The following is a 27,928-nucleotide window of genomic DNA, read 5'->3' as shown; positions in this document are numbered from 1 at the left end:
GGGTGAGCGAGTGGGGAGGGGACAGTTGCTGCAGGGGCTGAGTGGGCAGGGTCCCCGCTCCGCGCGCCTCCGCCCGCCTCCAGGCGCTGGCTTGCTGTCTGGGGGCTCAACGAGTGACTTCGCGCCGTCCGCGACGCCACTCGGGCTGCGGCAGCGATGGAGGGACCCGGGCCCGTTTGCTGCGCGGTAGCGCGCTGGTGAGTGCGCTGGCGGTGGGCGTCCTGGGGGTCCCGGACGACCTTGGTCCCGGCGGCGGAGCCCTTCTCTAACGGGACTGGGGCTCCTTCCCCGCGCCTGCAACTGTACAGTACACATCCCTACTCTCTTGGGCCCTTCGCCCTCCGGCATGCTTTCCGGAACCCCCACGCATTTGGATACACCCCGTTTTTCAGTACACTTTGGGAACTTTCCCACTGCCGGCTGTTTACATTTTGCATTTTTCATTTGCTTTAACGAATAAAGGCTCTTCAACTGCTTTTCCAATCCTATGCCCGGAGGCAGACTCTTTTTGTTTCATTAGATATGATTAAAGTTATTTGACTGTTTTACAGGCTTGGGGTATTAAGAAAATAGTCTAGTTCATGTCAGCATATTTCCTCAAAGGAATATGTTATTATGGTGACTCTTTAATACTATTTTATAGTTGTTGTCTAACAGCGTAGCAAAGGAAATTGCACGGGTTTCACGATTTGGCTCTCAGAGCCCACGTTTATTGACCGCATATTGTGTGTCAGGCAAGTTCTTGGTGCTCTGTCTGCATCCTTTAGTTATCGCAGCCATCTTATAAAGTAGTTCATCTTTCAGATGCCGAACCTGAAGCCGAATAAGATTAAGTGACTTGCTCAGAGTCATTCAGCTAGAAAGTTATAGAGATGGTGTTCTAACTCTGGTCTGATTCTAAAAACCTTCATGCACTACTGCTTCCTCCCTTTCCTTAGAAATATTAAGAGACCTCTTTTGTTCGGATTTGTTGGTTTTGTTGTGGCTTATCATCTTTCATAGTTTTTAAAGGTCTTTTACAGAAGTTAAATTGATGAGATGTTGAGTGTAGCATAGTGATTAAGATTGTGGGTTCTGCAGTCTGATTGCTTGTGTTTGAACTCAGGCTCTGTCACTACGTTCCCGGTAGTGTGATCTTGGGCAGGTTACTTAACTTCTTTGGGTCTTAGTTTCCTGATCTGTAAAATGAGGAAAATAATAGTACCTATGCCTGTAGGGTTGTCGTGAAGATTAAATGAATTCATATATATGTATAAATATGTATATGTGAATTAAAATAATGTCTACTTAAAATAATGCCCAGCATAGAGTTAACTGTCATAAACTGTTAGCTCTTATTTTTGTCATGCATGAGGCATTGGGTGCTATGGCAGATGTAGTAAAGACCCTAAACAGTTAGCTTTAATAAGATTCTCTTTTAGTGGAGACATTAGAACTATATCCAACCAACCTCATCATTTAGATGTAGTACAAATCCTAAGCGATCCACAGTCTGCTTGTGAGTTCAGAGGAGGGAGAGATGACTAGGACCATTAGGGGAGACACAGGCTCTTGGGAAGCTGGGTTTGGATTTTAGGAGGGGAAAAGGAGTGGGGAGAATACTTAAGCAAAAGGGGAATGGGGTCATTTGAAGGAATTTTGGAGTTTATCCTTTGGGTTGTGGAGAGCTATGGAAGGTTTTGAGCCTCGGAGATACATAGTCACAGCTATGATGTGGTTAGATTGCTATCATAGCAGGTGGTATAGAGGGTAGAGAAGTGCAAAGTAAGGCTAAGCTTGGTCCCTATGCAAAGATAAATGAAGAGTCAGCATTGAGTGAGAAGTTACTGTGGACCAGGGACAGGCAGCATTTTACATCCACGACCCTGTTTACTCTCCCTATGAACCTTGTGAAGCTGGCATGAGCGACTTCACTTTGCAGATGAGGACCTGGGAAACAGTGTTCAGTGTCCTCTTGTCACACAACAGTCAGGTGAAAAACTTGCACTCAGCCCACACCTGTCTTCTCAGAAGATCTTTCTGTTCCTGCAGACAGATTAGAACTAACCTGTACATTTGGAACCAGCACTAGTGGTGGGCAGCGATCTGGAATGTTCGGAGGCTCCTGGGGTTCTGTGGCTCCTGGCTGTTCTCTTTTGGGAAATCGCAGAAATAGCCACCTGGAAGTTAATTCAAAGATCCAGCATATACTCAGGGAAGTGGGCAGTCTTGTCAACAGGCCCCCATCTTAACAGGCTTACTGTTCTTTCCCCCTCATTCTCCAGCCTGCTGTAATTTAATTTAGAACATCTCAGAGTAGTTCCCTTGTCAGCACACTAGCCCTGTCGTGGGTTCACACTGCTCTGATTCCTTTTTTTCTAAGTGCTAGACCAGGCCTTCTCGATTTTGGCACTGTTGGCATTTGGCCAGATAATTCTCTTTTGTGAGATGCTATCCTATGCATTGTAGGGTGGTTAGCACCCCTGAGTTGACAAGCAAAAATGTCTGAAGACATTGCCAAATGTCCCTGGAGGCAAAATCGTGTCCCCAGTTGAGAGCCACTGTTGTATACTGCCGCGTCCAGCGAGTGGTAAGTCCCGCCACATCCAGCGTGGCTCTGGAGAATGTACCTGAGTGGGAACGGTGGGAGATGAAGAAAAGAAAGAAGACAGGAAGCGGAAATCAGGAGGTCCCCTGCCCACTGATGGTGGACAGTGGCGCAGTTTTATTTTTGCAAGTTGCTTTTATACAAGAACATACAATTGCTGGCATAGGCAGTTTCTCTAAGGTATAGCAATACTGTTTCTTCTACTTCTCCAAAGCCATGTCTTATCATGACCTTCAGCTTGTTAGTCTGCCTGTGGCTACATTTGTACTTTCTTGTTCTCAGAAAGAATTTGCGGAGGTGAGGTAGCCCTTGGTTGTCCTCGCAGACTACAAGGACCTTGTCATCTTACAATCCGCTCTCCATAGTACACCTTTGCTGCAAGGTGGTCTTTTCCCTTAGGACCTTGTAGAAAACTCGCTCAGCCTACTATTTGCCACACCTAGTTTGTCGACTTAGAATTTGATCTACAAAATGCCAACGGCAGCCATCTCAGTTCTGAGGTGCTCTTTGCCAGAGGGTTTTACAAGATAAAATAATCAGTCAAGTAGCTTGCAGAAGGAACCCGAAATCACAGATACCACATAGAGCCTTTCAAAAGTTCGCCCATAGTGTGACACAGCACTCAACCAGGGTGATAGCGCTGATGCGTAGACAGGAAGATTTGCTGATGAAGGAAGATTTGAGAAGGTTTGGCAATTATCTTGAAATGGAGAAGTTAGGTGGACCGCACATTTTCTAAATGTGGCTTAGTGATGGGCAAAGACTGGGACATCTGGAAGAAAAGTAGTTTAGGGGGAGCAGAGGAAAGCACTTAATTGTTTTAGATTTTAAACTTTAAAGAGTGTCAGTAACACTTATAACTGGAAGTATGTATTTGTGTGTGTATACATATATGTATTTATATATAGATGAGAGATAGAATAGGTGATAGCCAAAGCCACAAATGGGTATGGGACATCCAAGGGAATGAAGGGACAGTGCAAGTCTGAGCCTTGGGTCAGTTGCTCAGTTCAGGCCCCACCTCCTCTAATGATCCGTTACAGACATTCCGAGTGAATGTAGAAGAAAGGCAAGGTAAGATAATGAACACAGATTACAGTCGGTCATGTAGTTGGTGATGTTTGTATAGTGTGAGCGGTCTTCCCATGAAGACCGAGAGGGGGTCTGTGATTGCCTCATTTTCTAGAAGGTGCTGCTTTAAGTCAGATAAGGAAAGCGCCAAGAAGACTTTTCTACGTATGTTGAATCTTAGCTGTCTTCAGTTTAAAATAATCTTTATGCCAACTCTGGGGTTCCAGATGGGTCCCTGCACGCTGGTAAAGATGCTACGGGGCCTTAACCATTGACTCGTGGAAGGACATCTAGGTTGTTTCCAGTTTTTAACTGTTATGAATAAAGCTGCAGTGAACATTTCTGTCGTTGATTTGTGTTTGAACTTGAGTTTTCATATGTCTAGGCTAAATAGAAGTAAAGTTGCCGGGTCACGTGGTAACTGCATGTTTATAAGAAACTGTTTTCCAGAGTGGCTCTACCATTTTACAGTCCTACCACCAGTGTGTGAGAGAGCCACTTTCTCCTCATCTTTGACAGCAGTTCGCATTGTCATTATTTTTATTTTAGCCATTCTGCTGATAGGTGTATAATTATATCTCACTGTGTTAATTTACTTTTCAGATATTCTTTAATTTCCAGCAAGACTGGAGAATGAGATACCCTGGTTATTTGAGTTAAGAGTTCTTTTTAAAATATTATATACATCTAATTATGTCATAAAATAATATTTTACCTTTCCTTGGTCCGTAAAATCAAATCAGTGCAGGAGGACATTAAAAATACCATCAAAATTTGCTTGCCAAGGGTGAGTATCTTGTTTTCTAGCTTAGAATCATTATATGATCTTTGTGGACTTATAAGTTAAAAAAGACTTAGAAAAAAATTAAATTTGTTCATGCATCTATTGTCTTTGGCCACTATAAAAGAGCTCATTAAATGTAAAAATTGAATGTATAAAATACTAAAAATAAACCTGAGCAAATCCCTTTTTTTCCTGAAGGCAAGGAAGGTCATTCTAATTAAAAGCTGGATGCTATCACTAAGGGTTGATGAAACATGAAAATCAAAAATTCTGCATTATAAAACAAAACTAAGCAAAATCAAAAGACAAATGACAAACTCGTTACCAAAGAGCTAATTTCCTTAACTTATATAAAGCTCCTGGAAATCAATAAGAAAAAGAAAACTCGAATAGGAAAATGGGCAAAGGGCCTGAATTAACAACAAAGGGAAAAATAAATACAGATGGTTCTTAAACACAAGAAAATGTGCTCAAACCCTTAAGAGTAACACAAATAAGTACTTTGTGATACAATTCACCTGTCCGATGGATGCAGAAATCCAAACATTGGCCAACAAGCTGTTTTGGCAAGGCTCTTGGGAACGTTAAAAAAAAAAATTAACTTCCACAGCTGAAGTCTTTTTTTTTTTTTTTTTTTAACTAAGATTTTATTGAGTTAAAAATGCTAGCCAAAAAGAAGTCCAGTCTTGGGGCATGGAGTCTAAACCACCAGCAGCATGACGAGATAGGAAAGACAACATGTCTGTCACCCCAAAGTTTGCAGGCATTTTTATACATCAAGTAGGGGGAAGAAAGAGGGAGTCTGAAAGGATTCACAGGAGTTGTAGGCGAAGGGGTAGGAGAACAGGCCAGCTCTGAGATAGGCACAGAGTCTGCAAAAAGAGCTGTCCCCTCCTGTGGATTAGCTGGGGCAGCGGCCCTGAAAGCCACGTGGAAATAACAGGAAGTAGCTCCTGGAGTCACTGTGCCTGGCTAAAATAATTTGCGGAAATAGTTACGTTGAAATTAATTCAAAGTTTCACCAGGCAATGGAAAGAATGTGAGTGGTCTAGTTGGGGGTCGTGGAAACCTCTGATCTGTAGCCTGTCGGTCAGAAATGCAGGTGACAGATAGCCTAGACTTGGGGTTGGTACCTGACGTAGGGGCAGCCTTGTGGGACGGAGCCTTCAACCTGTGGGAACTGACACTCTCCAGGTAGATAGCGTTGGAATTGAGTTGAATTGTAGGACGCTGAGCTGCTGTCAGAAAATTGTTGCTGTGGGGGAAACCCCACCTGTTGGAATTGTTCCCAGAACCATTACAAGTGAATCAACCACCCTGAAGCGGGTGGGGAGGAAGCAGTGTTTTGATCGGTAAAGGGGAGCAAAGTTTGCCACCCCAAAACATGTTTCTTTGGCAGAAGGATGATTTTAGGCCGGTTAGTTTTGAGAAACAGCAGACTTGGAGAAGTCACTCTCTGTAAAGGACACCTGCCGAAGGGAAGTCTCTTGCACGGCCCTGCCTTCACTGTCGGTGGAGAGGGCCTGGACTCGGGTCTGCACACAGCCTTACCCTCGTTTGCCGTGCATTTCCTGCTAACTTCCCATAACTGACTCTCCACCCAGCATCTTTCACTTGGTACTTAAGGTGACGGCTCCTGCCATTTCGGTGAACTACTTGGTGTTTGTGGGTCTCTACCGAGTACACGGAAAGTATCCATGTTATTAAAATTTCGTTTTTCTCCTGATAATCTGTCTCATGCCAGTTTGATTATTCGACCAACCGGAAGAACTTAAAGCGTAGAAGGAAAACTCTTCCCCCGCCGCCAGCACCGGGTACGGTAACGCTAAAGACCAGAAGAACTGCGCAAGCGCCGTGCTCTGATTGACACGCGCGTTTCTCATAGGGCAGGTCTTAGCAGTTCTGAAACTACTTTACAGGTGTACTCGGTGTGAATAGATAAATTCATCCTAGGTAATGAGAGCCAAGGTTCTCACTGTCAGAAGTCACCAGCCAGAGAAGCGGAAGGGCACGGGGAACCCTGCCGAGCTCTGTGATGCTCACCTAAGTCCTCAGGAAAGAGCTAGGTGGGCACATTCGGCGGGAACCAGTGGATATAGGAATTTAAGGTGAAGCGTTTGTGTGTTATATCAAAACGTGTCCTTTTTTTTTTGGAAAAGGCTACATGTGTCTTCGCAGGTTGGCACAACTTCTCTCGCGTGCTTCCTTTGCCTTTCATACGTCGTAGAAGCTTCTAGATTTGAAGCACTTTAAGAATGCTTGGAGCCTCCTTCTTTATGCTGAAGCCAAAGCAGAAGGGTGAAAGGGATACAGCAATGAAGTAAAGTTTATAGACCTTTTCTTAAAACGTTTTAAAATGCATAAATATATAGGATTACAAAGGAAATAAATTATAATAAAAGTTATAAAAATGTTTTTAATTGCGAGATAGTAATATGTGCTTCTTAAGTAAAATCTGGCAGCGGTTCATATAACTGCTGTAATTTTGAAGTAGTAACGAGCAACAACAGTATTTCAGGATATTTGTACCAACTGTTATGTGGTATTAAAATATCTGTAATTTCTTTTTTTATCATTATTTCAAGGTTCACATTTTTATTGGCAGCCACAGGAGAGGGGGCCTGCTCTCTCGTCAGTGAAGGTGCTCACAGTTTCTTCCGCCACTCCAAGCTTGGGCCTTGGGGGTGGCCGGGCATGTCGGGCATCTCCCCCTCATCTCGGAGGAGCAATAGGCTGCCTTAGGGTGGGACCTGGTTGATCACGGTGGTGTCCTTGGTGTAGGGGCCAAGGGAGGACAGAGTCGTAGTCCACGCCATCTTGGTCACTGTGGCTGTCTGTAATTCCTTTTGGTGACAAGAGTCACAGGTAATTCCTAACACTACTGTAACTTGTTCCCTACATCCATAATGGAAGGAAATGCTATATTCCAGTTAGAGGTTAGTGAAATAAAGATATAATTTTAACTCCATACAAGTTCATGGACTTCTGTGCACAGGGGTCTGCAGACCCCGGTTCGAGCATCAGTGCTTCGAAGTGTAACAGAACTCTGGTCAGCTGAGTAGGAAGCAGATCAGACTCAAGCTCTGAAAAGCACTTGCAAGGCATAAATAACCATCCTTTCATTCACGTAGTAGTTGCTGCTCTGTACAAAAAAAAATGTGATGATGTGTGCAGTGGGTTATAACTGTGGAAAATCACTTTGATGGAGCGGACACCAGAGCTGCAGAGGTCAACGCTGAAGGGCAAGGGGCAGTCGAAAATCATCATCGAAAGCTCTGTGGTTAAAGGCAAGCAAACGGAACATTTCCTTTATCCAAGACTCGTCATGGTAAAGTGAATTTTTTTCCTGCCAAAATGTAGGGAATATCTTTTGGTGCTTTGATTAAAAATGTATTTCATTCACTTAGCATATAGCGTATATATTTTATGATAAGCATTTTCAATAATCTCACCCTACATTTGTATGCCACTTCATACTTTTTAAAGTCCATTTTCCTCTTTTAGCTGGTGATTCTAAAACAGTTGTTATGTGTTGAACAGTCATATACTTTCTCAGTAGCAACGTTGTGACTAAGGGGTCACACCTGTGTCAGTGAGAAAAAATGGGTACTATTTTAAGACCCACTGACTTCTTTAGTTTCGCAGTGGTGGGCTTTCTGTTAAAGATAAATTTACGTAGAAAGATGATGTATTGACTAAGAGACACAAAGAACTCTGTAGTGAGTTTAATAAATACTCTCCCCTAGAAATAAGGAACATGAGCAATAGATTACAGTTTTTGAAATGTAATAGGCAAGTTTCACAAGCATTTTGTGAAGACTGGCTCATTCATTCATTCACACACGTGTAGAGGGACCGTTCCAAGACTCCAGCAGCAGCCGTTGGGCAAACTCGTACCCCACATATCTCCTCTTGCTCCATAATTCCAAACCTTCTCCCCAGTTCTTCCTCCTTTCTTTGTGCCTCCTGCTGCAGATCACTCTCTTTTTGCTACGTAGCAATACTCCTCCCCTTCCTGAGCCCCTTGAAAACGCTTCTGGTTCTTACCGCTCCTCGCCCTTCTTTCTAATTCTTCCCATCTGTTTCTTCAGGAAGAAAACTACCTCATGTTTCCCCCTTCCTTCTCTCTAGTCTAAAGTTTTCATGTCTCAACTCTATCTGTTAACAAGAAAAAAAAATGTTCCATGCGACTTCTTCCTAAACTATCTGTCTCCTAATTCTCAAAACAAAACAAAATTAAGTAGAAAAGTGGGACATACACTTTTTTGCATGGAACATTTTTTTTCCCTGTCTGGCCAATATTTCTTTTTCCCAGTTAAATCCAGAGCAGAATATGTGGACCCCTAGGCACTCAACTGCAAAGACCAACAGATGTGTAGGAAAGATTAACGATGATTTCAAACGTGATGACTTTTTTTTTTCTTTTTTCTCCTTGTATCAACAAGCTTTTTGGTGTGGAGTCAAAACTATTGAGAAAATGTGTTGCAGTGATTAATGCATTCGCTTTTTAATCCTGCAAAGCTTGGCTTTGTTTCTTGAAAGCCAATACCAGGATTTATATCTCGTCTTATCTAGATCATAAGCTTCTTAGAAGTCCCTTTGTACATACTGTGTGCTCTCAGGCATTGGGCAGATGCTCAGTACATTCTCTCTTAATTTTTGTTGAATAAAAGGAAAACACTAATACTTTTAAACAGCTTTATTGAGGAATAATTTACATACTGTAAAATTTAGTCTTTTTCAGTGTATAATGTAATGATTTTCAATAAATTTACAGAGTTGTACACTATCACCACAGTCCAATTTGGGACATTTCCATCACCCCAAAAAGATCACTGTGCCCTTTCGCAATCACTCCTTGTCGTCAGCCCCAGCCCATCACTACTCTCCTTTCTGTCTCTCTGGATTTTCTTCTGGAAATTTCATATGAATAAAATCATATAACATGATCTTTTGTGGCTGGCTTCTTTCACTTAGCACGTTTTTAGGTTCACGAAAGGACTGATTTCTTGTTTCCTCAGTACTAATAATCTACAAAATACAATTGGAAAGATAGCACAAGCATTTAAAATTGGATGATCTCTTTTGTCATAAGATTGTAGCAAATCCAGTTGCTGAATAGAATGGGCCAGTCGAAGGATTTGGGACACTGTAGCGGGGAGACACACTGAATGGCAAGAAGAGCTGGCCTTGCAGTTTAACTGGGTTACTGCTGCTACGACCGCTTCCATAGTGACGGCCACTACTGAACTCGTAGGCGTCATGGTAGAAACAGTCCTTACTGGTTGTTGAGCCCTTTCTGTAGGGCAGGTACTATGCTAAACCCTGTGTGTGGGTTCTCCCTTAATCCTCACGAGACTCTGCGAGGAAATTCTTCACGTTACAGGGGAGGAAACAGATGGAGAGACTATAACTGAGATTAAAGATGACTCGCTCAAGATCACGTAGTTGTCTAATATCAGCCACTAGCATTTGAAACTAGTTCTTTAAGACTCCAGAGCCTGTTTTCTTAACCTTTATGCTATGCTGTCTAGGGGGAAAAAAACAGCTGTGCATTTAAGGATTTAAGAGTGAGTTCCATCTAGAAAATTAATTTTTCCTTGAAGGTAAAAGTTAATGACCTGGGAAATGTTTTTATTTCGAACAGCTCATTATCTGTTAGCGAGCCATTTTTGTTTTTGTTCACAAGACAGTGGATTTTAAGATGTGCCAGGTTAAGCTCCCTCATTTTGGTGATACAAGATGTAAGAATGGGTTATAAATTTATTCCCAAAGAAACCATTGTTCTGACACTTTTGTCGTGTGTGTGTGTGTGTGTGTTCCCTGTTTAATGGGGGCTGTTCCTGTACCTAAGAAAAAACTTCCCAACTTGCCTGTCTTCTTGGAAAACTCCTCCTCATGTTCTAAGATCTCCTCGGTCAGAAGCTCTACTCAATATAACAAATAATGGACCACCCTGCGCCCCACTGCAAACATTTACAGATGAGATGATGGTAACGAGCACAGGTGCGTGGCTCCCCCTCACCTCATTATTCCTCTGGCCATGCGTTGGGTGTACAGTGTGAAATTACATGACGTGACATGATGGGCGGGTCTGTTCATCTTCATTCGTGAATGGAATTTTTTTTAGATTAAATTTTTTTGAAAAAAAGTAATGCATGTCATAGTTATGTAATAAAGACTTAAAAGTTTTTTTTTCTTTCCCCCTACAGTTAAAAATTTGCCCAAGAGCAAATTGCTCCTTTGGTTTCAACAAGAGGTGAAAATTCAAAAACAGAGAAATCAATAATACAAGGATTATTTCAACATAGGGTGTATAATTTATAATTCTTCTGATTTCAAACTTTTATAAATACTTCCCAGTGTCAAAATGTATGGACACTTTTAAATTTAGGAACTAATCATAGCGTAATGAATTCTTCATTTCCTAGTCAAAATTACCTGTGTTCTCTTTTAGATGAGATCCTCATTAAAGACTTTTTAATTGAATTAAAATTTTAAATTAGAAATACTATGCTTTTTAAGTAAAAGGTTAGGAGCAAGACAGAATGGGGTTTTTTTTTAAGACCTTTGGCACTTATCCAGGGACTGTTTTGTCCCCAAGAGACATTTAGCAGTGTCTGGAGATAGTCTGGGTTGTCACAACCGAGGATGCTATTGGCATCCAGTGGGATAGAGGCCAAGATGTTGCTAAACACCCACAATGCACAGGACGCCTCCCGCCACAGAGAATCCATCCCTCAGCTCGATGATGCCAAGGTTTTAAGGACCCTACCTGAGCTAGTACAGCTCCAGCGGAGAGTGTCTCTTCTACCCGACTCCCTATGTATGTGGTTCGACTCGGAGGCAAAGGCGATATCTGGCTTCCACCTTCCCCGGCGTAACTGGTTTCCAGCTTCTTAAATCACGTAGACCTGTAATAGAAGCACAGGGTATAAAATGGAGACAAGCGGGGACCGCGAGGCTGTGAGAACATTTTCAAAATCAGCGCGCTCCTCATCGCTCCCTTCTCCATAGGTGTGAAGTGATACTTATTTTTTTTATATACTTATTTTTTATTTCGAATACTCATAGCTCCTATTCAGAGCCAGTGGCTTTAATCTTGTCTGTGACCCTGTTTGAAAAATAAGCCTTTGCCGCTTAACTGGTTTTGTTTCTTCTCGGTTTAGAGAGACTCGCTTTTCCATAACCAGATAGAGTCGTGATGTTTCCAACTTGCTTTCAGCAGCGAGACTCTTGGGACGATGGAGTCTCATGCGGAGCCACAGCGGGGCAGGCCCCGTGCGTGAGTCAGTCCACGTCAGGCGGCTTTCACCGTGGTCGCCTGCGGAACCTCCGGGCTTCTCTGAGGAGTCTCAGGGTTCCACAGTGTCAAAGTCACTCTCCCCGCCGGGGGCTCGTGATTGTCGCAGCGCTGGCTGAGTCGCCTGCCCGCCCCACCTGCCCTTGCTTGGAGTAGCGCCCTCCGGAGGGTCTGCTCGGGGACGCGTTCTGCACTAGGTCTTTTCAGCGTCGCCTGGCTCCCAGCTGCGTTGTCACAGCTCTGTGGTCACCAGTCGTAATAGCTGACAAAAACAGTCTTTCCAGTGTAGGAGAAATCGGGGACTTTTTCAGAGGAGCGGCGTGTCTCGCAGCTGTTCGGGATGTGACCAGGTCGTCATCATGCCCTCCTCGGTCTCAGGCACACCCGAGTCCTTCCGTCCTTCCTCACAGAGGATCATTTTTGGTGCCCACACCATTTCTGTCCCTTCCCTTTGTGGTTCTGCCGTCATACCGGCCGAGTTTCCTGTCAGCTTAAAGCCTAACTGCCCCAGCCCCGACTGCAGCACGGTGGAATTCCAAACGTGTCTGGGAGAATAGAACTATTATCCTTTTATCTGTTAACAGCTTTGAGTTTTGAATTACACGTGTACACATTCTCTTCCTGAAATGAGGACGCTTAAAAATGGAGTGCCGTGGAAGTTTCCAGACTTAGGAGCAGTTACCGAACGGTCAGAGTGGAAAGCGTGGGCCAGCATTTGGTGGTGCTGAGCAGGCACCTGGGCCTTGCCTAGCACGGTTCTAGGAAACACCACGAAGTGTCTGCTACGCTAACCATCTGGACTTGCTAAAATGGCCTCGTTTGATTATTAGCTTGGCCGAAAGAGTCAAAGCAGAGGAGCCTGACTAGAAGAGGTTACTCCGGGTGAAACCAGACAGTCCCACTGAGGGGTGGGCTACTTTCTTCAGTTACTTACTACACTGAAATCAGTAGAAAGGGGACCATGTTGAAAAACCAAACCAAAACCCCACTTGCAGTTTTTAAGCAAGCAGCAATATTCTTAGCAATAAAGGTTGTCAGAATATGTTTATATTAGGTATTTTCTCATTATTCCATGCCGTTATCTTTCAAAGCATTTTACCGCTTTTATTTTTTTTAAATCACAGACGATAGTTGTAGCATGTAATTTCATCCTTTTCAAATATACATGGTTTCTGTTACATACATGTTACTTATAACAGCGAAATAGCCATACTAAATTAAGATATGCGTACAAAATTTTTAAATTAAGAACTTAGTGATTACAATTTCTTTTTGAACTTGTTAGGAGGAATTTTGTCATATAAGAAGGATGTCCTTAATCCGAGTTTCCTTATTTTTCCTTTAGATGCTGGCCATTGACACTGACACCAAATATACAGGAACAGGAGCTTCTTTTTTTCCCTCTATCCTCGTGATAGAGGAAGTAGCCAAAGTTGACGCGTCTGTGGCTCTGCTCTCTGACATCCAGAACACAGTAATTAATGGGCTGATCAGAAAACATGGAACAGAAGAACAAAAGGCTACCTATTTGATCGAGCTGGCACCAGAAAAAGTGAATTGAGTTGAATCGTTGAGATGGATTTCATCTTTTCTAATGTTAGAATATTTCCAGGAGAAAAGTGTTTGCAGCGTTTCTCCAGACCACAGTGCAGCACCATTTGTGATTCAAGGAATGCTCAGTAAATTAATGCCACTGGAAAATTACGCTCTGCCTCTCATCTGCCACTGGACATTTAGAGAATAATCATGAGACAATAAGATTATTATTTTTTGTCTCAATTGTATTTTGATACCTTCATCGGTGGTTTCATTTACATCGAGATGCCTTTCTCTTGTAATTGTTAGAACGAATTTAATTAAACTTAACATCGAATATGTGTCCTTAAGTCTTTAAACCCGTCTTAGACAAATGGGGTTCATTTTGGAAAGCGATCCTGTCAGAATACCATTACTATTCTGTTAAGTACAGGCTTTTAAAAGTAGCTACACGTTTTATTTGCAGATGTTTATTTTGTCAGAAGTGAATATTTCTTATACAGAGTATAAATGCAATTATTTGGAATTTTTTTCCTTCCATGTGTAGATAGGAAGCTTCTGCCTTTCCGAGGCTGGAGCAGGTAGCGATTCATTTGCTTTGAAGACCAGAGCTGATAAAAAGGGACATTATTATGTCATCAGTGGGTCGAAGATGTGGATTAGCAGCGCCGAGTACACAGAGCTCTTCCTGGTGATGGTGCATGTGGACCCTGCCGTCGTAAGTTGGAAAACGAGATTTCTTCCCTTTCCCCCTCATCTTTTCTCTTTGTATCTTTTTCCTACTTCCATTTCTTTTTTAGGACTTTGCCTTAAATTCTTCATTCTTCACAGTGCTGAAAACATTAGAAAACTGACATCTTTTTATCCTCTTACTAAAATAAATATTGTTCATGTAATTATTTATTATACATGGAGGACTCTTTATTAATCTAATATGTTATATAGGAAGATAGTCTTTAATTTGGTAGAATTTCCAATTTTCTACTTAATAATGAAGAATTTAAGGATGTGTTTAGTACAGATAGCTTTAACAATATTTTATTCAACTGGAAAATAGACACGTAGCAACATAAATACATTTTAGCTTTTGTCTTTTCTCTAATGTAACATTTAATTGAATTAAACTTAAAAATTTTAAAGAATTTAATGAAGTTAAATACAAACCATGGAGTTCTTGCGATCACATAATACTGTACTATTACTTAATCATTTTAGCCATAGTGGTTTCTGACAAGGGAAAGGAAATGGTAAAGCCCTCGATTTCGAATCTAATGCCCTCTAACTGTTCTGGTGTCCTGTGCACGTGCTACAGGTCTGAGCCCATCAGTTTTTCCTGCCGACGTTCATTTTTGGTTTTCTGTTTACTTTGAACTCTTCGGAAACAAGGGGTCTTATCACTCCAGGTGGTAATAGCGTTTTAAATCTTCTTCTTAGGGGTATAAAGGAATTACCTGCTTCTTTGTGGATCGTGATACCGAGGACCTTCATATCGGGAAAACAGAAAAAATGGGAATCAGAACTTCGTCCATCTGCTCATTAACACTTAAAAATGTCAAGGCAGGTGTCTTAGAAGCTCCAGTAAAAGACTGGTGTGAAATGAGCTGTGCAGGGAGATGCAGATACGTAAGAAAGGTGTCCACACATTAAGCGTGCGTCGGAGAGGATTTTGTAAGACCCTTGAACTAGGTTAGGTCATGACTAAATGTCTTTTTCACGAGAGGTTGGGCCAAGAATGGAAAGCTTTTTGCCCAGCGGCTGGCCTCAAGAGCCAGAGCTGAGAGTTAATTTGCTTTATACTTTATAAACTTGATACTTGTGAACCGACATGGCAGCAGAGAAAGAAGCATGGGGTCAGTACCCCAAAGGCCACAAGAACGGGGGATGTTGCTCAGTGAGGGCAGGAAACAGCCAGGCAGCACCCCGCAGTTTAGAGTTGAGTGTGTTAAACGTGAGGAAGAGAAGACTGTGGAATGCTGTGCTCCAGAACTTCACAGAGCTAGAGCAGGCTGTGCTGGGTCATCTGCTCAGGTTCAGACTTGACCCTTTTGCTCACGGTCGAGTACGCGTGCTCATGGGCTGTCTCTATGGCTGTCACTTGAGCCTCACTGCTGTGCCCCAACGGTCTGTCTTCTTCCTGCTTTCTCTTTTCTTTTCCCATTCTGCCTGTTCTCCCTTCTCACTGTCCATGTTATAAAGCTAAGTGTGTTTTTTATTGTTTCCAGTCTAGATTTTTTAAAATTATGAATAAACGTTTTGTTGTTTCTTTTCCCTCTCCCTCTCTCTTATGCACATGTGCGTGTACACACACACGCACGCACACACACACACACACACACACACACCATTTAAGTTTTATGGGGCTAATAGTCTCAACAGAAGAAAGGTTTACTACCCACGCTTTAGCATGTATTTACATGTTTTCCATAATTCCTAATATGTTATCTCATACTATAGCATACAGATAAGAACTGGGAAAAATTCATTCTTTTATGTTACTGGCGTATGGTATGAGGATTCCCTTTTCTTAGAGTCACTCATTCATTCAACAAATGTCTGCTAGGCTCTGGAGGATGCAGTAGCGTCCTGTCCGAGAGCTGCGTGGGAAACACTTTAGAGCACGACACAAAGATGTAGCTGATAATTTCCTCAGAACTTAGGTACTATGCTAGAGTAATATCACACAAATTGGGGGTTTATGTGCATTTAAGAATATCCAATCGAAACGAATTCCGTCAAATTTAATTGAGAACGAACCGCACTTTTACAATTCAGGTTCCAGAAGCCAGTATCCTGGGACAAATTGGACATGGCTGTAAGTATGCCGTGGGACGCCTCCGTGAAGATGCTGCACGGGTTATCAAATCTTAGCCATCTAACTTGACTCTTCCACAGTGAGGGAGAATTAAAATCTACAAAGAAAAAAATATTGTAAAACCAATGAGTATTTGCAAGCTTGTGAACACAAGATGGCACCCTTTCCTTCCGTGAGATGAAAGAATGGCTTCTGGGATTTCTTTCAAATCTCACTTTGGTCGATTACATAATGTTCTGAAAACCAAACAATGCTTTAGTGGTAACAGTTTCTCTGCTTTGAGACATTAAAATATTGTCCAGTACCTGGACCGATAATTTCTAAAATATATCTTAAATTAAATATGGTATTTTTTAAAATCAACTTTTCAAAGCATGGAATTCATTCTGGAGGAAAATTTTTAAATTTAATAATATTTGACTATGTAGTAAAAGTCTCTATAGATAATGAAATATTTGTTGCTCAGTGTTTCGCTTGTGAAAATCAGGCACTTTTTTTGTGTGCCACTTGAAATAAAATAGCCACAATTAAATAGATGTAGAAGATGAAAACTATTCGATTTTTTACCAGATTTGCCTTTTATTGTATACTTTTCTATTCGATATCAGTTATTTTTTACTATTAAGAAAATGAATAAAATCTTTGGTTTTATTATAAATTGTGTCATTTTTATAGAATATATTTATTTGTGATCAGTATCCAAAATTCAAAACTTAAGAGCTTTTTAATTTTGAAGATGTTATATATACATTAGCTATTGGATTAGTTAAGTGTTGTAATATTACTCTAGATTTTTTTTTTTTGCTGTTAATTTGCTAACAATATTCTCAGATCAAAACGTAACGTGTTTCCCACAAAATTAGATAATAGGTTACTAAAGCGAATTGGCTTATTTGTTCTTTCTGAAGTTTTCCTGTGATTCGACTTCATCGTCACTTCAGCTATGGCATGGAAACCACGCATCTCCTTGTTTCCAGGTGTATAAATGATATAGATGTCCTGGCAGTAAAATATACCACCTAGGCTTGAGTCTAATTACTTCGAGTTATCTTATAACCTAATTAAAAGTTAAGATCAGGTAGTAATTATTTCCTGGTTAATACTGTGAGTGCCTTTTAGAGAAAGATGCACAAAGAACAGTAAACTGAAGTCGTCCTTCCTCAAAACTCTGCAGTCAAAGAGAATTTAGTTTTTCAGTATTTATAGTGAAAACATTTTAGAGATGGGAAAGCCTCTTATAATAACCGATCATTTCAATTTCATGTCAATATAGGATATTAACAGACCATAAATTTTAATTATTGAGGTATAACGACATCATCTTAATCTCATAGCCAAAAGTACAGTGAGCCACCGCCTCACTTTAATTTGTTATTTTGGAGTTTTACTGGGGTTTTTTTTGTCCTTTAATTTTTAGCATAATAGTTTCTTCTCCAGAAAGTTCAAAATAAAAGGCTAAAGGAAAATGTGAACGAACACTAATGAAATATTGATAAGTTTGTGGGCATTTCCCCCAAAAGCTTTAACTATTGATTTTTTTCCCTTTTTCTGAAACCTGTGTAGTTTGACATAATTAGATATGTGATTTAATGGCTACCTGATGTTGAAATTTAGAAACCATTTCTAAGCTTGTATCGTTCAATAGATATGGAGATTGGTTAGCAATGAAACAAGTCAGCGAAAATTGTCACCGCGTCCTGATTTGTTCTTCAAGTATATAAATTAACATCTTGACCAGATGCTCTCTGAGTTGCTCTCAACTCCAGCTCTGCATTAAACTATCTAAAGAGTTTCTAAGATGCCAGCACTGAGGCCCCGCTCGCCCCCTTCACTCCCAAGGTTTGGATTCCGTTGTTAGACCCTCCGCATCTGTATTTTTTTACAAAGTTCCCCCACATGGTTCTAACTGCAGCCAGGATTGAGAAACACTGCTCTTCTGTGTTCTATTGCCCTTTCCACCAAAGCTCTTATTAATCCTGATTATGTACAAAATGGGCGGGAAGATAGAAGATTCCGGAGTGACCCTCCTCCACATTTCACTTCTAGAGACTAGAGTGAGCTACTCTGCAGTCTTCGAAGCCAGTTCTGAGCAGAGTTTCTGTGGCTCACTTTATGCTTGGGGAATCATCTTAAAGGAAGAGTTTCCTGAAAAGTAATCTGATTATGTAAGCACAGCCAAGCTGGGAGATTTACCTCTGTGCTGGAATTAAATATACTCATTTACTTCTGAAATCACTCAAATTTCTTCCCAATTACCGGAAGTAGAGTTCCACAAGTACAGAGGGTCAAGACTTAACACCCACCAGCCACCTTGGGTCTCTAGTGCTTCCCTCCCCCAACCATTCGGTTTGCCTGTAGAAGGACTTTGTAACTTGAATAATTAAAAGCATAAACTTATATAAGAAATTTTGATTTTTTTTTTTTTTAACAGATGCCAGGACCGGCTCAAGGATGTTTTGACTACACTAATCCGTATATTAAAGAAAGGATACGATTTGGCAAAAGAATATTTGATTTTCAGGTATGTAATTATTAGCATCTGTCTATTGTATTGGGCTCTCCCGTCTTCCTGTTACTGAAGAGATGTGTTAGGAAGCCATGGAGGGACTCCCTCGGGATCATAATGGGAGAGGAGTAGGGGAGGAAGGAATAGGTCTCTGGGTTTGTACTCATTTATGCTTTGACCCTCTCCAAGGGCACAGCAGTAGTCCTTGAGGCCCAGCTATGGCACGATTCGAGATATCTTGGTGAGAGCTTTAGAGCTGTCTCCTCACTGCTTTGTAAGTTCCAGGACTTGGGGTCTGCAGTCAGACTTCCTAGGTTCACATCCTGCCTGGTTCTTTGTTTTACTAGCCTTAGGCCTTGGACAAGTTTCTTCACCTGTCTAAGCACCAGCTGCTTCATCTGTAAAATAAAGAAAATGCTACCTGCCCTCCAGGTTGTCACGTGTTGAACACCGTACCTGAGTCTAACCAGTGCTCAGTAGATGTAGCATTTGTTAGGAATCAGGCCAGAGCAGTAATCCTCAAGATGACACTCCCACACTTCAGCCTCGGAGAAGGCAGTTTGCCGTGGTCAGTGCAGACGAGATGCTCTTAGTCAAGCATGTTTGGTAATACCAGCCTGGTCCCATGGCGTGAATTCTCAGAGCTCCCCAGGCAGTCGGGGGATTCGTCGGTAGCAATACTCAATTTTCCTCTCCGTGTTCCTGTCCTCAGCAGGTCTGACCAGGTTGGGGGAAGCCTGGAGTGGCAGCGTACCAAGCTTACCCCAGCACATTACCTAACAATCTAGAATTACCTCGCGTGTTTGCAAAATCTCCCTTTAAACAGCCCTAGGTTTCACGTGCACTTTCTTATGACATCACCGGCTCTATGGTGCTGCACTGTCGTCAGGTTCTGTGCTAATGACTAGGCATCGTACGAGCATGTCTGGAAGGAGCGTGTGCAGAGGCTGAGCTGTGGATGTGCATGGTCAGCACATGGCCTGGAAAGACTCAGCACATCAGGCCTGGCTGGGGTCTGGCACGGCTCATGCTGACGTCAACATCTTACTCAGGGGAACTGAGGCACGTGGAGAGTGAGTTCCCGAGGTTATGCAGCTAGCGAGGAATTACAGGGTTTGGGGTCATGGTTTCTGATCTGACTTTCACTTTGTAATACTGGAGTGCTCTCTCAGGGCCAGCCACCACTGTACAACAAAGGGGACAGAATGCCAAGACAGTTTGAGGGAGGCTCATGATCTCCTCGGTGTTCTCATGAATATGGGGTGAGGCAGGGCGGGAAGGAAAAGGGGCCACAGGTACTAATAGATAGAATCATGACATTTCTAAAGATGCCTCGTATGGATAATTAAAACTTTTAGAAATTTGATCATGAAAAGCAACATCATTTTATGTATCTGTGTGAATAATTGGTTAAAGGGTTTTTTTCCTAACGGCTTTAATCTCATCAGAGTGATTTGTCTTTTGCTTTGCATGCAATCGTCTATATCCTTCTCTCCTCTGGGCCGCAGGCAAGCCCATCGAGGGCAGGGACCAGGCCTCTCCATCCTTACTCCTTCGGTTGTTGAGTCAGTGTAGATTCGTTGAGCACGTTCTCCACCCCAGGCCCTGTGTTCACAGAGTAGCATAGGAGCCGGTATTCAGCGGCGACGCGTTCTCATCGGCTGGAGACATGCCACAGTCACTTTTCTGCCCCTCCTGGCGCCTAATATGGTCCTTGGAGTAGACAACATGGATGGCGACTCTCGGTCTAATTAAACTGAATGTACTTTTCAAAAAATAATTAGAATCTGTACATTCCACATAACAAGCCAGGAACAATTTCTTGAATAGTGGGATTGGTGTAGAAATAGATGAATTGACTGCTGGAACAAAACAGGCCAAAAATAGACCCATACGCCTATGGAAACTTGATATAGGATAGAGATGGCATTGCAGACCAGTGAGTATGAGTATGCTCTCTTTCCTTGGAGAAAAAAAAATGAAACCAGATCCCTACCTCACACCATACACAGAAAGTAAATTTCAGTTGTATCAAAGACATAACATGAAAGGCAAAATTTTAGATTTTAGGGAGACTATCTTTGTGACCTCATGGTAGGAAAATATTTCATAAACAAGACACAAAAAGGACTAATTGTAAAAGATAATAAAAATAGTGAATTGGCTATTGAATTTCTTCCCCTCACAATATACCATAAAGTAAAAAGGCAAACCATAAAGAAATTATTTGCTCTACAAATAGGTTAGCAGGTATTCATTTTATTATTATGCCTCATAACCTTCGCAGATGTAACATAGTCTTTTTTGTGCATACGAATATTACGGAAAGAGAAAGATCTATAGTGAATTTGAGAGCGGTACTGTTTTTCTCCAGTACAGTCCTTTTTTGTTTAGGAAAGGCCATCCCTGGATTACTGAATAATTGCCTTAAGTGAAGTTTCCTGACATTGCAGTCATCACACAATGTCACAATTATTTAGCTGCCCGTCCTCCCCGCTGAGCTACATAAGTCGTAAGCCCAAGGAACTCTGGCTGTGACATTCGATGTCATGTCTCCATTGCTCAGCACGGTGCCTGGCATCTGGTAGGGTCTCAGTGAATATCCGGGTGATGGATATATCAGGCATGAGAAACATGTCAGTCTGTAACAAACATATCTATGCCAGTATTTCCAGGAAATTATGACTATAAACAATATTTCTATTCTCGCTCACTGATTCATTCATTTTTCTTTGACTTACATTTAGTGTGTGCCTAATCACTCTTTAAAATTTCAAAGTGATAGTGAATTCTTATGGGGTTTTTTTGTTTGTTTATTTGCTTTTTAAGTTATTTTTCTGTGTTCTGTAACCCTCAAGAAACTGGTACCTGTCTGTGGATTTTGTAGTGGAGTCACTGCAGTAAAGTTGCTATAAGAAAAATCGATGCTTCAAATATTCCTTCATTACTTGGCAGCTAATGTCTTTTAATGCCTTGAGGCTAAAGGCAGAATCAAAATTTTGTTAATTCAAGCAAATAAAATCATTCAAATTTTTGCTTCGCTGGGGTTTAGTTTAAGCTCATTTTGATCATAAAAAGGATTGAAAGTAATTATTAAATATAACAGTCAATTTTTCAAAACTAATTTTGTGATTTATTTTTCTAAATCTTAACAATTATAAAAAATTACATGAACTTTGAAAATTTTTTGAAAAACAAGTGTATTATCATTTCATTTTAGAGTGCAGATTTTAAAGTATGTTTTAAAATTTCCTTTGGGGTGTCTTTCGATCTGCCGGCATTCCACATCCAGGCAGCACTTCGGGGATTAGCTGCGATTCGGGGAACCCTAATTCTCTAACCTGGGCCTGAATGTTACAGGGGCTCCAAGTGGCTCAGGTGGCCACCCAGGTGGAAGCTGCAAGGTGGCTAACATACGATGCTGCTAGGCTTTTAGAAGCTGGAAGGCCATTCATAAAAGAAGCATCTTTTATGGTTCTATGGCCAAATACTACGCATCAGAAGTTTAAAAAAAAAAAAAGTGATTCAGTCTTTTTTTTTTTTTTTTCCAGGTATGTATGTATTATCCTTTTCCTGCAGGAAATTTGGTTGAACATTTGTTTGTTTTTTTAAGTAAAATAACATGGGTTTTTCAGTTCTGTGAGGTCTCAGTGCTTTCACAGGATCTTAAATATACACCAGGTTGCCCAGTTCAGGTAGAAGGCTCATCATCAATCGCCGGATGGGCCTCATCTGCATTATGGCGTCACCACTGTGGTTCCGAGTTGAGGCAGAGTGAATGCCATGGGCGATGATGTGGCATGTTTTTAATGCTTTCTGTTCTTACCTGTGCATTCTACATTTAGCGCATTAGACTTGGGCTGGAGAACTTAGCCAAATCACTGGGCTGTTGTTTCCCAGCCTCAGTAGTACGTCTTATTCATCCCGCAGCTTCAAATATTCATTTAACTTCTTCAGCCCCCAAATTTAATCTCCTGCCTCAACCTTCCTTCTGAGTGCCAGGTGAATAAAACCAATTTCCACTTGACCTGCCCACCCCATTGCACCACAAGAGTGTTTGTAATGTGATTTCAACAGGTGATTGGCTGCTCGTTTTGGGTAGATTGCAGGACTGACCTCTGCAATCTGACCACTGTGGCCTACTGAGTGGATAGGAGGTGTAGGCTACACCAAAAGTTACCCTATGGAAAAATACTACTGAGATGCCAAGATTGGTAAATAAATTTTTTTCCATTTTATTTTGTTTTGTTTTATTTGCCTGAATTATATGTTATTATCTATTACATCAACCAAATGCAATAGCCAAATAATATATAATATTATATATTATATATTATTTGGCTATTGCATTTGGTTGATATTTATTCTTTGTTTGGTACCTAGGCAGAGGCAATTATAATCTCTTCAGAATTGTATTTAGTGGTTCTCCTTTTCTGTGGCTGGGTTTTTTTCCCTACCTCTTCCTTCAAAAAAAATGGATCTATATTTTTAAAAACACCGAATTGCCTTTTTAAATGCCTCAACAGGACTTTCAGTAAAACCACACAAAATCTTCTGCCTTCATTTTTCTTTTACTAAAAATGTTAATATTTTTTGATGCATTTAATGCTATTCTTTGAAGCCGAAGTTCTGATTTGAGGAGCCGAGTGCCCAGTCGAGCCTGAGCATTCCGACGCTCCCCTCCCAGATGGGAGCGTCGGAACAGCAGCGCTGAAAGCTGACTGTTCCCGCACGAACAGTCCAAGCGGCCGCGTCTCCAGTTTAGGAGTGAAGACCTTCACCTGCTTCATACTGATTCCGGAACCAGAATCTAATTTCCAAATGGAAAATTATCATCTCTTCGGCAAAATTACTTTGTCAGTAGCATATTCAGAGGACGTGGAGTGATGTCACTAGTAACAGTTTTATAGCAAACGCAGAGGTAATGTTTGTAGAGCTATGTCTTGTGTAGATGCTTAATCGTTCCTTTTGCTCCTTTTGTTTAAGGTACGATATATGAAGGAGCTTCAAACATCCAGCCGAACACCACTGCGAAGCACATCGATGCGGAATACCACAGGAGCAGGACCCCTCCCTGATATCTCCGAGGGAGACGGTGGAAACCTGCTCATTCCTCAGAAGAAGACAGTAATCTGACGAGGAGGGGAGGGGTGGTTGAAATGCTCCAAAAGAGGCTTTGGACATCCTTCATTTCTGTGATTATGTGAAAGAGGTGGACTTTACAGATGATGGAGTAGAAGCCCACATTAGGAGAAAATCCCAGCGTCCTCCTGTAGAATTATAAACACGTGAATAAATTTGAAATGACAGTGAACCTCATTCACGCTCAGATTAGCAGCATTTCAGAGTCTTCTCGTCCACCTGGACCTTGAACTTATATTTAGTGTTGCTGGAGTGCTAACTGTGCGCAGATTCTTTGTGTGTCTTCGCAAAGAACAGTTGAAAATTAATTATGTATCACAATTACCATATGTACCTATCTTATTCTATTAGTGATTCATTGTGTAATTTTACTGTTTCCCAAAGAAGAGGATGTGGGTTTCCCCTATAATTCTTCCATTATAGCTTTTCTTAATAACCATGATTTTGGAGTCTTTAAAACCCTATCTATCTTGAGTTTGTGTCTGGTGGCGGACAAGCTCATTTTTCTCCTGAAGCCTGTCATTGTTTGTTAGTCTGAGGACTGAGCTGTCATCAGGCTCAGAAGGCAGAGACTTAAACACAAGCCCCAAGGAACCACTGACTGTATTCATGTGGGCGGAGCTGACAATATTACCCAGCTGCCCAGGTAATATTGTTAGAGATTTCATCTTACAACATGAAAATGAGTCACTGTCAAATGTTTCTAGAATCATAGTAAATCCTAGAAAGACCTTAGAGAACCATCCAGCCAACTCTCCAGTTTGGAAATGAAGAACTCCTAGCCCAGAATACTCAGCCGAGGTCATCCATCCAGGGACAAGGACCAGGCAAGAATCCAGATGCACTGGCTTCCAGTCCAGCGCTCTGTCCACTGTTTAGCATTGTCTCTGTTCAGCGAATCTGGGGTTTCATCCTTGTTATGTGTTTCAGTATTCTTGTTGATTTATGTTGGGTTTCACTGGTAAAAGAATTAACATTTCAGAAGTGTTAGGATGAATCGGTGTCATTGTCTACATATAGAGATCACTTGCCAAAGGCACTAGCTCTCTGGGGTAGCTGGTTTGTCAAATGTGAAGGTTCTTGTGTGTGATCAGTTTTATGGTTATGGCGTATTTTTGTAAATATACCACTTATATCCTTGCTGATCTTTCATAAAGTGAAAGTTTTGTTTTAATAAGTCAGACTGTACTCACTGTGAAAGAATTTGTATTCTACGGAGAATGAAAAAATAAAGAGCTGAGTTAACCAGAGACTTGCGACTCTGATGAAGCGAAATTGTCTGTTACACAGATGAAGCAAGAAAATAAAGTTGTCTTCCTGCAAAATGGACACGACACCTTGTTGGCCACACTGATAGTTACCTCTCGGGTAAGCCATTTTTGTTTTCGGAGAAGAGGTCTTATGATGAAGACCAAACTTAAATTTTTGATGCTAAAGAATGTTTTAGCAGAGGATCCTTTTTCTCTCTTTAAGCAAAATAAGCAGCTCTTCAGTAGAGAGGGCACCTCTTGAGCATGTCTTTGCAGTACAGATCTTACGGGCTGATATTTATTCCTGAGCTTTATACTAGTATTACTTCTAGAAATTTTATATATTGCACCTTTCACTCAGTGATGCACTATAGTCTGGTGCCATAGGAGATTTCAGCCTATCTGTTCCCTCTTATTTTCTACATTATTTTAGAAACCTAGATATCAGTCCTTTTTTCCTTTTGTCATTCAGGAACGTGTGCCAGAAGGTCATTGTGTGTCCAAGGTGCTGTGGGCTCCGGGCTGCCCTGCAGAGACGAATGAGACCAGACCCTTTCTGAGATGTGTTCACCTCAGGTCTCCTTCTCCGTTGTCCGTGCATCCTCACACAGATCGAACAGACCACCAAGGCCAACCCTACTTAACAGTATTTCTTTAGATCCATTAGAATAATAACAGTAAGTGTTAACTTGAGCTCTTACCATGTGCCCACCATTATTCCATATTCCATTGTTGTGTCAACTCACAACAACCCGGTGTAGTAGGTGCTCTTATTAGCTCATTTTACAGGCATGGAGATGTCGAATGAGATACTTGTTGGGGCCAGGCGGATGAAGACCCTCCCAGATTCATTCCTTTGGGTCTTTAGGGCTCATTCCTTTTTAGGAGCCTTCCAATGAAATGCCACTATAACTAGCTCTTTACTAGGGAATAATACTTCAGAGGCATGTTTCAGCAGAGAAACTAGCTGTGAAAAGGGCCCACAAGACAAGTAAATAGGTGTGGGAGCAGGTGTGTTTTGGGAGAAAGAATGGAGGCGTAAGTAGATAGGGCAATGGAAAGATAGCGGGTAAGAAAAGTACTAAAAAAAGAACTAAGGAAATTTAAAAAAAAAAAAATCATCTCATTTAGAGTCATCTAAAAACGACCGTGGGGTAGGAATAATGATAAAGCATGATAAAAATCTGGGTGGCTACAGGGTGTTTGATTTGCAATTATTTGTATGGAAAGCTACAATATATATTTAAAAACCCCTAACTTTATAAATTTCTTTTTTTTAAGAAGCAATGGTAAGTTGAGAACAAGGTAGGAGCAGAAGCATAGCCAAACATGGTAGTATTTACAGGTATAAATGAGTTAAAATCACCTATTAAGAGATGTTAAGATGGGACAAAAGGAAAATTAAAATTCTGGCTACATAAAGTTAAAAACACCTTTTTAAAAAGCAGCACGGGAATATCGAAATAAAGAAATTGGGAAAAGACCAACAAATGCGACAAAAAGGAAAGCAGGAATAGCAGTGTTAATATCAAAACTGAATTTAAGGCAAAAATAACTTTAAAGGACAAAACAAAAGGATTAATAAAACAAGAAGCGTTGCCCGAGAAGGTTCCAAAGCCATGAACTTTATGTCTCTAAAACATACCTGGGAACTATACACAGCGAAACAAGGAGGAACACAGTGAAAAGCACGGACAAAGCCATCAGCGGCGCTGACTTAGAAGTCAAGTTGAGTGAAGAAAAGAACGGAGAGGATTGGACCGCATAATGGACAAGTTTGATGTGCACACGAAGAACTTTTTTGCTTCTTTTTGAAAACAAACGAACAATCCTTAGAACTTTGCCACAGGAAATTTCTACAAACTCCAAAAAGACAGAATTTTACAGGCAACATTCACTATACACAATAAATAAATAATACAATGAGAGGTAAAGAAAGCTAAGCATAACTTTGGATAAGTGGTTCATATAAAAAGAAAAATATAAATTACAAATTATCAGTGAGGTTATGGGAAGCCAGGCCCTCTCAGCGTGTCTGAGAGGGGGACGGGAAGTCGGAGTTTGTAGTAGTGAAAAATTAGAAATAGTGAATAAATCATGGAAATACTGTACAATCCTATGCAGCGACTTAAGAGAATATAGTCCACATACTGACAATTATCAGTAAATTATCTTGTTTTAAAAAATTACAAATTGAACAATATTTGTGCAGAATAGTAAAAACCTATGTATTTCTGTAAGTCCAAGCATATATATGAATTCTTAGAATAAATTCAGAAGGTCTGGTAGCCACACCAGTAACTACACTGGGGGCTGTGCGGGGCCAGGAAGGTAGCTGTGGGGTCCCTGGCATCGTCTATACCGTTTGAATTTTTATAATGGGATATAATAGTAGTGACGAAATGTAATAGTACCTGTGCGATTGAAAAATAAAGCTACCTATAAGGTTCCTGAAGTTTTTCACTTTTGTGCATCATTTTCCTTTAACTGATTTTTCTACTTTTCTCAAATAGCCACAGCCAAGTAGGCAGCTCCATTCAGCCACGCAGGAGACTAGGCTCTGACACAGAGGGCAGCGAAAAGGGATCTGAAACCGAACCCCTCGAAGGTTCGACCTCTGTGTGTAAGCAGCGCCGACCAAGCGTCAGTGTCTGCCCCCCACGAAGCAGTGCGTGTCCTGCTTTGCCAGGCGGGGCTTCGCCAGCGGGGCCTCTCGTACTGACCTCGGGATTAGCATGTTGTTTTTATTGTAATTTGATTTCATGTGATTTGACCTGAGATAGTCATTTGTTTCCAGCAAAAAAAGAAAATACAAAACTTCTACGCAAGTCGTAGGACCCAGGTCCATTGTGGAAATTGGCTGAGCACACTGTGGCCCGTGGACCCCTGGCTCTTTTTGTTGTCACCTGCAAACTGTAACTTATTTTTACATTTTAA

At 41.3% G+C, this 27,928-nt stretch overlaps 1 protein-coding gene across 1 annotated transcript; it reads left to right on the top strand.

The window, feature by feature from the left end:
* The first annotated feature begins 68 nt into the window (after positions 1-68).
* Positions 69-24,991, top strand: ACADSB (acyl-CoA dehydrogenase short/branched chain). The gene is made up of 5 exons (XM_039870787.1): positions 69-197; positions 13,091-13,297; positions 13,829-13,999; positions 18,525-18,614; positions 23,586-24,991. Exons 2-5 carry the CDS (start codon positions 13,091-13,093, stop codon positions 23,733-23,735), a joined length of 618 nt encoding a protein of 205 aa, XP_039726721.1. The 5' UTR covers positions 69-197; the 3' UTR covers positions 23,736-24,991.
* The last annotated feature ends 2,937 nt before the right edge of the window (positions 24,992-27,928 follow it).

The sequence above is a fragment of the Pteropus medius genome, unplaced genomic scaffold (genome assembly GCF_902729225.1).
Source record: "Pteropus medius unplaced genomic scaffold, Ma_sr-lr_union100, whole genome shotgun sequence".
NCBI classification, from domain to species: domain Eukaryota; kingdom Metazoa; phylum Chordata; class Mammalia; order Chiroptera; family Pteropodidae; genus Pteropus; species Pteropus medius.
This window is presented reverse-complemented; position numbering and strand designations above follow the sequence as displayed.

What these genes read in the sequence shown, in the direction of transcription:
- ACADSB (XM_039870787.1), top strand. Translation starts at nt 13,091, where the DNA reads ATGCTGGCCATTGACACTGACACCAAATATACAGGAACAGGAGCTTCT. An exon ending in TCGAGCTGGCACCAGAAAAA is followed by an intron (nt 13,298 to 13,828) that starts GTGAATTGAGTT and finishes TTCCATGTGTAG; the next exon opens with ATAGGAAGCTTCTGCCTTTC. An exon ending in AAAGAATATTTGATTTTCAG is followed by an intron (nt 18,615 to 23,585) that starts GTATGTAATTAT and finishes CTTTTGTTTAAG; the next exon opens with GTACGATATATGAAGGAGCT.